At 34.2% G+C, this 12,843-nt stretch overlaps 1 protein-coding gene across 1 annotated transcript in view; it reads left to right on the top strand.

Annotated features, from left to right (window-relative positions):
* Positions 1-9,088, top strand: part of LOC134857056 (uncharacterized) — a 34,144-nt gene extending 25,056 nt beyond the window's left edge. Inside the window, exons 9-12 of the mRNA XM_063873403.1 lie at positions 1,821-2,128; positions 6,606-6,845; positions 7,267-7,486; positions 8,763-9,088. Coding sequence (XP_063729473.1) covers positions 1,821-2,128; positions 6,606-6,845; positions 7,267-7,486; positions 8,763-9,088 — 1,094 coding nt within the window. The remainder of the gene's footprint in view (positions 1-1,820; positions 2,129-6,605; positions 6,846-7,266; positions 7,487-8,762) is intronic.
* Positions 9,089-12,843: the final 3,755 nt, after the last annotated feature.

Raw genomic sequence — 12,843 nt, 5'->3', positions numbered from 1 at the left:
ATACGTAAAAAAACTGATTTTGTGGAAATAATCACACAAAACTCCGTGATGAGAGAAATTAGTCACTTACAAACGAAATACAACTAGAAACCTCCGTCAGAATTATCAAGATTTTGTCATGAGAATGGCAAGGTTCTAGCTTAAAACATTCGAGAATTGTTCAGAAAAAGTATTATGAAAACTTTTTCATTCTTTTGGCAAATTAGCGTTCGAAGCTCACTCTCCTGCCTCAGTGATTTGACCCTCTGATTTTGCGAACAAATCACACTAATCGATCACTCTTAGTACTATTTTGACTAACTGACTACGCTCATATTGCATTTGCCGCCAAAAAAAAAAATTTTAAGGCAGATCGAGCGCTACAAAACCTGATTTTCAGCACAAAACCCTCCAAAAAGTGCCTAAAAAATGTCATAAAATTATTTGTCAAATTAGGGTTTTTATAGCTTTATAGTTTGGTGGGAGAGCTTGAAAAATCAGTTTGATCGATTTTAAAAACTGCGACAAGGAATTGCAGGTGAAAATCTTAGAACCACTCTTGAATTTTAATTTTGATTTTTGATAACCCCAAAATTCACTTTAGTTAATCATAATATATTATAATTAATTATTTTTAAATTTTAGGACAATTTTTCTGCAATCGAGTTTATTATATTGCTAGTTGTCTCCTCTTTTACTTAATTTGTTTGGTTTTAGTCTAATTTAGAGCGAGTAAAACGATCGATCAATTTTTAAAATATTATAAGTGACTGTTTAAACTAGAAATTTTTTTTAAAAAAACGTATTTAAGATTTGTTTAAAGAAAAATTAGTTATTCAGGATAAAAAATTGGATTTCACTAGTAGAAGAAATTGTTTAAAAAGTTCCTAGAGCTTATAATTTGCGAAAAAAAATTTTGTTTAAGAAGTTTTTATGCAAAAAAGTAGAAGTTTTTGAGTTATTTTTTAATTGTTTTAAATTGTTTGCTTGATTCACTAACTTTCTACATCTATAGCTCTCTCGTCTCACCACGAATACACATTAATTTAAAAAGTAAGCATAACATTTTCTTTTGTAATTGTCTTAAATGAATGAGGTCGGAGTATTCTGCGCTATTTGTACAGCAACTGGCTATCCTTCGCTGTTATATGTTTTTCTTATATCATTTACGATAACATTTCTTATTTTTATTTGAAATTTTTTGTGAGAAGTACGGCAATCTGCATTAAAAAAAATCGGCTTTAAAAACAACTGAATATCAGGGGTCGTCAGGGTTGCGCCAATATAGAGGAGTGCGCGCCGAAAAAACGCAATTTTCTACTGGTCAAAATTTTCCAAAAAAGTGCCCAAAAGCTGCTTTTTGACCTACTTTTAAAAAAAAAGGTCGACAAAATTTTTGAAATTTTTTTGAAAATCCGAAATTCCCCTTCGAGAAAAACCTAAATATGCCCCTGCTGAATGTTTTAAAACCAGAAGGAAATTGAAGCTAAGTTTTTTTTTTGAATAGGATAAAAACTGTTATAATCTCAGGGATAATCGATCATATTTTTTTAATAACTTTATCATCAAATCCATCAGGTTCGAATTTTTCCTGAGAAACTTTAAAGATTTAAAGTTTGCGATTTGGGCTTTTTCACGAATATATCTCGCTTTATATCCATTCCTTGATATGATTAAAATATCAGCGAAGTTTTTTGAGTCCTGTAATTTAAACCGCGCGTAAATAAATCCCACTTGTATGTTGGTGTCATTCACCTATTTTCTGCCTAATTCTGGAGTCTAACTTAGTTGAAAATTGTGCATAAATGGTCTTGAATTGAAGTTTATGACTGTGTTGACAGACCTTCTTCTACTTACACACCTCTACCTCTGCTTGCCTCAATTCAAGTACCTAGACATGCAACCACCCCTGGAGAAGAAAAAGAATAGGGCTCTGCAGAAACTGGGTTTCCAGGGACTAGTGTTCGAGAAGATTCTCAAGTTCCTTCACACCTGCTGTGGCCAACAGTACCTGTCTTCATCGTCTTCTCCTGTTCACCAACAGATTTCCTCTTCAGCTGAAGACTCAAGATTGGAAGAGTTGATCCCCGAACTGTGTGACAATGAGAGCCTTAAAAACTTCTGGGATAACGTTGAGAAACCTACACAAGTTAGTTTGAATTAATTTAAAATTGTTTAGTTGATTTGATTCCTCGTTTTCTCTCCTCCTAATGCGAATTAGCTGTCATTCTCAGGAAACTAAAAAACTAAGTTGACTGGAGAGTCAATTGAAAAAGATAAAAAATCCGAAAACTGCTTCAGATATTTTCTCAAAAACTACTTCAAAACTACTTCGCCGCAATAACTTCACGAATAAAAAAGTACTGTCAGTTGAAATATTTTTTAAAAAAAGAACTCAGAATATCAAATTTGGTCTCAATAAAAAACAATTGCCACGAAAAAAAAAAACAATCTATCATGAAAACAATTTTTTATACCATCTGAAAGGTATCCCTGTGGTGAACTCAAATAGCAAAAACATTTTTTTGGGATCTTGAGATTTTTTTGTTCCGATTTTCGATGAAAGTGAAGAATATATATGAGTATCTTCAAAAATGAAAAATTTATATATATGAGACTATGTACGCTAAATTTTCTGTGCGCACTGAAACGATTCTATCTAAACTGCTCACTGTTCCGACTTTTGTAACAAAAAAAATGAATATTTGTGCTCGGGTGGTTTTTTTTTCAGACAAATTTTGACTTTTTAACTAGCCATTTTTGACGGAATATTTCAATATCATTCAAAAAGTATTGTTGTCCTGAGCTGAAATTTGGATAGATATTTTACCTGTGATCATTTTTGTAAAGTTATATGGGTTTAAAGGTTGCCATTTTCGCCAATTTGGGACAATTAACGCGCGATATATTTCGCGCTATTAACGTGTAAGCGGAGGTTTAATCCGTCTGAGAAATCGTTCCAAATTGGTTGAAGGAAGCTTATTTGTCATAATTGATTTGTTAATAGGAGCGAAATCTATCACTTTGTACTTCATATGGGATTCATTTTATTTTATTACATTTCATTTTTTCATGTTACTACTGCTCCATAGACCTTAAAAGGCAGTCGGAACATTCAGGACTCTGCCTTGACACGAGCAGTCTTGTTTTATATTTTGATGCTGTGAGTGTTACGTGAAGTATTTACGCGGAACGAATTATCCCGCTCTGCATTATTGTTCCAAATTGAATTGCTGCAAGCTAATTGTTCCGACTTTCGAAGAAGCGGAATAATTATGCTTGATATGGTTTTTTCTTTGTTCAGTTTTTTGCCTCGTCAGTCAGTTTTTGTCTCGTTAACCCAGCGTTTTTTGCGGAAAGTTTCTATTACACCTAAAAGATATTGTTGTCTTGAGCTCAAAATTTTAAAAAATGTATTTTACTTGTGATTATTTTTTGTAAAGTTATGTGGGTTTGAAAATTGCTAATTTGGCTAATTTGGGATATTTAAAGTGCGGTATATTGTGTACCTACAACACACGTAAGAAACAAATTAATGCGATCCAAACTGAATTGTGGCCAGCAATTTAATTGTTTTATTACAATAAGAGACGTTAAACTCACCCTTAATATTTTACATAGCGTATGGAAGGGGGATAAAATGAAGAAAGGATGAAGTAAAAAGATTTTTTTTCTCTATATTTTTTTCAATTATTTAACCAAAAAAAAAATTTTCAAATGGCGCTACAGGCTGTTGTTATTTTTAACTCAAAGCCGCGGATTAACCCTGCTAAAAATCATGCCAATTTGAAATGAGGCAAGCTACTCGGTCTAAGTGGTACAAAACTAGACAGAAAATTGTTACTTTGCATTATACATAGCGTGCGGTTTGAACATTTTTTGAATGCTTCATCTGTTTTTCTCATCAAAAACTACAATACAGATTTGTTGTTCCGACTTTCGAAACAAAAGTAACGGAATATTTGTGCTCGGGTGGTTTTTTTCGTCAGTCAAATTTCGACTTTTCAACTAGCCATTTTTGTCGGGTTTTCTTTATATCATTCAAAAAATATTGTAGTCTTGAGCTTAAAATTGACTTAGAAAACGTTCCAAAATGTTTGAAAGAAGTTCATTTGCCGTTGATTTGTTAATAGGAGCAAAACTTATCACTCTGTACTTTGTATGGCGTGGGGGAGGGGGAGTATTTTTAACAAAAAAAACTCAAATTAAAAAAAATCATTCTTAGTTCATTTAATTTTCTCATGTTATTACTGCTCCATAGACCTTGAAAAGCAGTCGGAACATTCAACTTTATTAAAAAAGACTATGCTGTTGCTATACATGGGTTGGTTTATTTTAATTAAACCAAATGAGGAGCCGTTTTAATCATTTTAAATTTGAAAACTATCTCAGTTTTGAAAAGTGATTAACGGACAGTGTTTCATATCACTATCTTCATCATATTAAAATTAGCATAGACGAAACTTTTTTGAAAAATCAAGCGAAGGAAGAGAAACGTGTTAGTATATAACAAATTTCAGTTTGAAATTCCATAATCTTCCTAGATAGCTTTTACTTCTAAAAGAATTAACATTATATGAGATTGAACTGAAGATGGTCAGTAAAATATTGGCCAGTATGCTGCTATCGCATTCAAATCCATTTTTTGCAAAGAATTTTTGCGGTGGATTGGATCAACCTAGCCCCTCGCCGAATGAATCTTATTTGTTTTAGTTACCTCAAAAAGTTCGCGGGTGACCCTTTGATTATTCTGAGTATCGTTCAGCTATTGCAAGTAATTTTTCAATCTTAAATTTTTTCGTCCGTTTTTTTTATTATCTTTTCCCTTGCGCAATCTTAAAGACAGATTGATGCATTTTATTACGCATTTTATGGGTCAGTTAACTGGGCCAACCTTTGAAATCATTTTCCGAACCCCCACAATTTATATATATACATAATAGTTGTCGTGAAAACTGAATAAAATTGCATTCAACAAAAGTATACGCTTTTTCAGGCTGAAAAAGTCCGTTAAAAGAGGCTTTTTAGTGCTAAAAAAAATTATTTTTCTAAAAAAAGTAGTACAAATTGCGATTTCCAGAGATTGAGACCTATGAAAGGTTACCGCGGCGAAAAAAACATCGTAACTAAGATCAAATATACCTAAGCTTTTTTAGAACTAGATGTTTTGTATTGATGTTGGAATGCAGAAATCTTTTAACTTGAGATGCAATATGGTTTTTTAATAAATTTTTTCAAAAGACTAACAACAGCACTAATAAATCATTTTTGTCTCTTGAATTGGCTCAAAAAAACGGAAAAGTTTCGAGCTGTTTGAATCAGAAAACTTGATTTATAAACAAAGGTCGAGCACAATCGATAATTTCAGTGTCCAAAATGTGATCTCCATTGATTTGAACACTCAGCAAATCAATCAATTTTTTGCGCACAAAACACTCTTAATTTAGCCGTGTCAGTCAAAAACTAGTTCAGCTGAGAGTAGTCCAAAGTTATTAATTTTTATTCAATCGAGCACTTGAATCTCAGAATCAAAATTTAATTATTTTTAAATTGATTTTTTGAAGCAAAATTGTAATTTTGTGCGCAAGACAGTTTTTTATCAGAAGTTATTAAATTGGAATTTTAAACTAATTCTTCCGATAAAATATTTATATCAGTGGAGATTCAATGATGCCTTATACTCGCAATTAAAAAAATTTCCTACAATTATTTTTGGCAAAATGACGTAGTTTTGAGACTTGAAAGGTAGACAAGGTATTGTTTTTTGAGCTTAATTTTGAAAACATATTTCACTTTTGATTTTTTTGTAATGTTATGGGGGTTCAAAAGTTGCGTAAGCGGAGATCTAATCCGTCTTAGAAATTGCTCCAAAATTGGTTGAAGGAAGCTGGTTTGCCGTAATTGATTTGTTACTATGAGCATAATTTATCACTTTGTACTTTAGATGGCGCTTGGGGGGATTATTTTCACACAAAAATCTCAAATTAAAAAAATATATTTTTCTTTTTATTTTATTCCATTTAATTTTTTCATGTTATTACTTCTCCATAGACCTTAAAAGGCAGTCCAAACATTCAGGGCTTCGCGCTGATACGAGCAGTCTTGTTGTAATTAGAAGAGCTTATATGTCTAAGCTTACCATTTAACAGAAAACCTGAAAAAAATGAGCCATGGTTGAAAGCAACAATTGCATCCTTGCCAATGTAATGCACTACAACCAATGCGATGCAATAGGGGCGGATTGGAGATGAGGGATGGGTTGGGATTTTTTTAGATTAGAAATTTCTTCTTTGTGAAATGGTAAGGTCGAGCAAACTGAACATTGGTTAAATACTTTTTAGCACTAAGGCCAAACATAAAAACAAAATTCCTTTTTGAAAACATAATATACTTTTTTGAGCAAGCAAACTCAGGATCTCTTTAACTATTATCCCTCCCCTCGATTGCAAAAGATCGGTTTTTCATAAGAGGTATAAAATTCTTATATGCGTAGCCTTTGAAGTAGTCCTTTATAAATTCGTGATGAGTGGTGAGTGGCGAAGGGCAAAATCGCGTGGTCAAATTCCATATATCTTTACCCCTAAATCCGCCTGCGGCATTTCTTGGGTTTATTTTCGGCTGTTTAGTTTCTGGCACCTGTCGGTAGTCTGATCCGCCAACTGCAGCGACTCTTCACGCACAAGTTTTCGGCTCTGACAAACCAGCCGGGGGTGCTGGCAGCGGGGTGGGAGTTGGCGGCCGAGCGGCTGGTGGGGGAGAGGAGTCGGGACGACAAGACGAACAGTGTGTCGGTGTTCACTTTCTATCAGACATTGTCTAGAGAATACCAAGGCAGCGTCGAAGTCTACATCGACCGAATCATGCAGGTAGTCACTCTTTTCAAGGCGATTTCCTTTTCTTGCTTATTTTCTGCCAATGAAACGCAAACTTTGCAAGAACCTCGCAAGATAAAGGCAATTCTTGGAAGAATATTGCATGAAACAAAAAGCAAGATAAGCAAGACTGGCAAGATTTGCAAGATCGTTGTGGTTATCAAATGATGAATTTTATAAGTAACGAAGTAGTAGCTGACATGGCCATGTTTGTATCAACTTAACATCTTCCCTTCGTAAAACCAAAAAGATTAACTACAGAACTAGTGCTACTTAGGATTAAATGCGCTGCTCTGCGCGTTAAATACTCAAATTTAACTTGCTGAATTGTTGTAATTATAACCAAGTTGGACCCTTCTCCTTCTTCCTAAACCGTTTTGTGGTAGATGTTAACCTGGTCCTAATATTTCATTAGGAGGTTGCGCTCTCCTCAAAATTATGGAGTCCCAGTCTCTCCGGAAACACGTTACTGGATGTGCTTCCCAAATTCGCCGGTCACATTCCTCATCCGGAGATCTGGAGGCAGATTGCACAGCTGCTGAGCGAGAGCCAAGGTTCTAAGCCAGACTTGGCCTCCAAATTCCTGGACTATTTCGACTCCATTTCAGATGTAGTTGTGCGCAAGAAGCTAATAGGTGAGCTTTAGGTCCGATTGTTCCGAGCGATGCGCTTTAGTGGCATTTTTTGAGCAGTTTGAAGGCACCCTAGAGATAAATCGAACATTAGTCATTCAGTGGTAAATGAGACGACAACTATTCAGACGACAACCGTTTTTAATGGGACTTTAAGACGACGCTACGCACAACTCTCCAATTGTATTACTGACAAAAATAAATCTCTCAAATGTTAAAAGTGCATTTTAAATTTTTAGCGCCCAATTTTCGTCTTAGTTTCATGTTGTCTTAAACTCCTATCGTCATAGTTACCCAATACCCCCAATACCCGAGATAAATCGAACATTCGGTATCGAGCTTTTTCACTTGATGCGAGAAAAAAGAGTTGAATGTTTTAGTGAGCATAGTATCATGTATAAAAAATATATCGCCACGTTAATTTCCTCTCGGGTCAAATTGACACTCTACCCTAAACATGAATCGACCAAGTCAAGTCCTCCACCCCAGGGGCTGATCTAAGATTTTTTCGAGGCAGGGAACGGATTTAAAAAATCTAAGGCGGATTATAGCTAAGGTTGATCAACGACCTTTTTTTTTATAAGGTTGATCAAATTGATTTTCTGAGCTCTAAATCACTATGAAAACCCTTTTTTGAAAAAACGGCACAAAAAGACTGTTTTAGGAATTTTTGGAAGGTTTTCTTCAAAAAATTGTCTTTTTGGCTCGCACCTCAACATTAGTACTTGTCTAAATTTTGCTCTGAGCTGCTCTGAGTTGAAGAAACTTTAAATTGTTAAAATATTCGATTAGGATTTGCTGAAAATTCCAGCTCGAAGCACGACAAAATTCCATTTTTTTTGCTGACAGAATCCATTTTATCCAATTATGCTTGATTAAAAAATGATTTTAATATTACTATTTATGGAAAAAAAGGTAGATAAAGAGCCATAAAACGTGTACAGGAAGAATGTTCTCTAAATCTAAGACGAAGCAAATGATAACTTAGAAATTGAATTACCAAATCAATTAAAACGTTGAAATTAAACGTTAAAATTGTCCCCTCTAATTAGACCCAGTCAAGATCACCAAACACGCTATCTAGTTTTGATCAAAATTATGTCGCGCTGCATTTGAAATACTCAACTCTTGGCTGAAAATTTTAATGAACCGTAAATTCACGAACTTATAGCGAATCTAGAATAAGTTAGATGAGAATAATAAGTTGTAATCCTCACATGCTTAGGAGGGTGTTAAACTGATCCCTTTTTCTGAATGTACTTATTTTGATATCTTTCAGATGTCTACTTAGAACAGCTAGAAGAGTTTGACCCCAAGGAAGTGTGTTCAGCAGCCGTTTGTCTAACCGCTTTACGAGCCGGCAATTCACTGCACCAGCTAGCTTTTCTGGCAAACCACCACGAGAAACACACAGTCCGCGGAGTGTGCCGGGACGCCGCCTACTCCTTCGGGTCACAAGGCCGCAACGTTGTACAGTTCTACTCAAACCCAATCAACCACTTAACACAGACACAGAGGAAGTACAAACCCAGTAAACACGTACAACATGCAACCAGCGAAAATAATATCAATACAGTTGACCTAGATGAAGTTGTTTATTTGTAATGGTAATGTAAAAATTCAGTTATTTTCAAGTTTTAAATATTAGATTTTAGTTGAAATTTTTTTTCTATTTTAATTCAGTGTAGAAAAATGTAATTTTGAGGCAAAACGTACTCTGGCTTCGCTTTGTGATGAAATACCGAGGTCTCGTTTTTTTTATCACTGTCATCATAAGTAGGTTTAGATAGAATCCATACGCCCCTTCCAGCATATAAAAACGGCAAACGCAACAAAAGGCTGTATTTTACAAGCGAGTAGTTGGTTTGTGTCAAAGACCACGTGATCCATTGACCGATTGAAATTTTTTTCCTGAGATGGTTATAAGGTAAATAAAACGTCATAGACTTGTTGAAAAAACAAAAAAAAACTAGATTGAAAGCACCCGATGTCCTTTTTCGGCTGACTGACCCTGAAAATTTTCTTAAGGCGCCTTTGACGCCAAAATTACTAAATTTGACGGGGAAGCGCACGCCAAAAAAACAGCAACTTTTCTAGGGGTGAGGCGGTTTTTCGTAAAAAAAACTTAAAACCAATTTGGTTTTCCGAACTTTCCGAAAAAATCATAATGAGCCTAAAGGCCCCGGGGGACCCTTTGCAACACTTGGCAATCATAATTAAAAAGAAGCTGTCGCAGCTTCCCCCCCCCCCTCGGAAGGCTACTAAATTTCAGACTGATCAAAGCGTTAAAATTTGATCGTTTATGGAATTAATAAGACAAATTAGCTTGTCTCAATTCAGTTTGGGACAATTTTGAGCGCGGATAATTTGCCACGCATAAATAATTTGCGTAATAAAACAAACTATTTAAGTACTATTGAAACCACAAAGCCGCATTTTAGTCTAGTCCAAGCGTACTCGCATGGCCACCCCATGATTTGCGGATCGAGGCCCATACATAATCAACTTTTCTAAAATCGGTCCGAATAAAAAAAGCACCCCGTGCATTTATACTCCTCACTTTCTTCGAAAATCAAATCTTCTGAGCGCGCATAAATTAGTTCAAAGCATAACAAAATTGGCGATTTTCAAACTCCCAAAACTTTGCGAAAAGTGATCGGAGGTAAAAACATATTTTTAAATTTGATTTCAGGATTTCTGGGAGCCAATATTTTCATTTGGACATAACAATTTTTTGTTAAAAACTTTTATTTTGATCGCCGGTAACTGGCTTAAAAAAAACGACACGAAGCATAAACAATCAGTTTCTTTCGCAAGTCGGAAAAATAAAGAAAACTGCTTAAAATTTTCCAGCATTAAATCCCAAATTTTCAACACGTCTCTGTCAAAGGCAGAAATGAAAACATAAATTGGATCTAGAAACTATGACACACAAATTTCCGTTTTTGGTCGCATTGAATACAAGCAAAAGTGGCAACAACCTATGAGTATCGATGAGTATAAGGATCTAATAAAACAAGAGCCTAGCGCTAAAAAAAATGTAAAAATTCTAGCGCAAAAAATACAACATCTAAAAATGTACCCAGCAAAAAAACAGAATCAAGCAAAAATTAATCACTCGAAGTCTGAGCTTCCACAGACGAAAAAAAAACATTGGTTAGTTTAGCTTGAGCTGTACAAAAATCCTGTAAAAACTTTAACCAAAATTTCTAAGTGACTCAGTTAAAAATGAAATTTTATTTCAAATTTCTCATTAAGTATATTAACTTTTGTTACAGTAGAAGTTGACTGTTTTTTGTTGTTGATAAACTTTTCGATTTTCAACAATTTTTAATTCTGTTTAGTTTCTTTTTCTGTTTTGTTTCAAAAATACCAGCTCTCAATTATCAGTAAAAATGAAGCATAGCTAATTAATTTAAGTGATAGTATATGTGGTCAAAAACCTTCTGTTGGTACTGCTGAAGCAAAAATTCGACTAGTTTGTGATGCCTTTTTCCAGTTTCCCACCCCCTCGTAAAATTACAAAACAAAACTGTTCAAAAATTGTTCTTACAGCAATTTGTATACTAGAAAAGTTGTAAAAATTTGTTCATCTGTTCGCGCTGACACCTTTTAATGTCGTTTATAACATAAAAAACCAATTTGAACAGACTTTCATAAATGAATTTGAGAATTAAATCAAAGGGGGGATTTGTGATTTAATCAAACATACAGTCAGAGCAGAAACACGTAAAGATGACTTTGGTGTTTGATGAGTTACACAACAATTGATTTGGTCTCGGATTGATCAGGGGAATTTTCCAAAATTTTCCGAAAAAAATTTTCCATAACTTTTCCTTTTGTTTTAGTTAACATTAAGTGTGTTCATCTGATCTAATTATTTGTCGTCGAGGTTGGAACCAAGTAAAAACGTCAGAATCGATTCATTACAGAAAAAACATAAGAATTGTTGGTTACGTGTTACACTTAAATCAATGATACAGGGGAAAAAAATATTCAAAAAAACACTATTGCAACAAACACTCAAACCTAAGGATTGTAAAATCTAGGTCACTACTCGAGTTTAATCTTCTAATGAAAAGTTCCTCCGTTCGAGAACAAAACAGAAAAGCGTGGCTTCAACACAGAGGCGACGATTCGCTTCGCAAGGACTAGCAAGAACACGACAAAAAGCAGCTTATAAAGAGCAATAAGAAAAAGTACAATTAAGACTCGAAATAGCAAACATTCAGCTACGCGTCTGAGATTGGAAGCTGACTACTTTGGGATTAAGAGTCACACTCACTAACCATCAATCCACGGAAGCTTATTTGAAGATGGAAGATAGAAGATTAAACAGTAGCCACAAATAAGGTAGAGAACAGATGGTATGCAATTTCCAAATAATTGAACGCTTTTATTTGCGAGTTAGGTTAGAACAAAAAAGAAAAGTTCGTGATAAGAGACTAAGCTGGCGCAATATTACTACAGAACATTAGACAATTGCAAAAAAAATACTTTGAACATTTTTCTTATTTTTTTAAAATTTGATATTGAGCTTTGTTATTGCAAAATTTGGGGTTCCAATTTTTGTGTAAAATCTGGGAAACAAGTGATACGTATAAATTGAGCTAGTCTTTGCCTTTTACCGACCAATTTTGACTAAACTCCAAATCATTGAGAGAACAGCTTTTGTATTTTGTGAATTGAAAGCGAATTCTGCTACAGGACGAACACAGATTTATCGCTGAATCCGCAAAATTGCTAGTTTGTTTTGATCTTCTTTGCAGTTTTGTGTTCTATGAAAAAAAAGCTGAAACACTGTATTGCTCAAAATTGCTCCAGAAACGCGCAATTTCATAAAATTTTGCGGATTCAGGATTATTTTGGGAAAACAATAAACAAATCTATATTCACTACATTATAAATTACACATAAGCTGAATTACTTTTATCCATATACTATACAGCACAATTTTGCAGAATCACTTACGCTCGTGAAAGCAAAAATAATTTGCTATAATTGTTCGTTGTGAAATCTGCGGCAAAACTAATGTGCGAACAAAATTTACGTTGCAGGTATTTGTGCGCGGAAACCACGAAAATTTTGTCTGTGGAATCAACTTACAGTTTGAAACATAAATGAAGACTCGTCTCTGGCTTTCAATACAAAAAATGGCATGCTAAAATTTGTAAAAAAAATCTTAAGTGAAAATATGTTTGTATCAAGTCAATGGAATATTTTTTTGCTCAAAAAATTTTGTCTAATTGTTTTTTATGGAAGACATCAATTTTTTTTTTTGGTTTTGGGAATTTTTATTATAAATTGCTGATCAAAAAAATTTCAAAGGTAACCGACAAAAATTCAAACCATATAAAATT

This window comes from Symsagittifera roscoffensis, chromosome 1 (genome assembly GCF_963678635.1).
Source record: "Symsagittifera roscoffensis chromosome 1, txSymRosc1.1, whole genome shotgun sequence".
In the NCBI taxonomy this organism is placed as follows: Eukaryota; Metazoa; Xenacoelomorpha; order Acoela; family Convolutidae; genus Symsagittifera; species Symsagittifera roscoffensis.
Note: the sequence above shows the minus strand (reverse complement) of the source record. Positions and strands in the feature narration are given on the sequence as shown.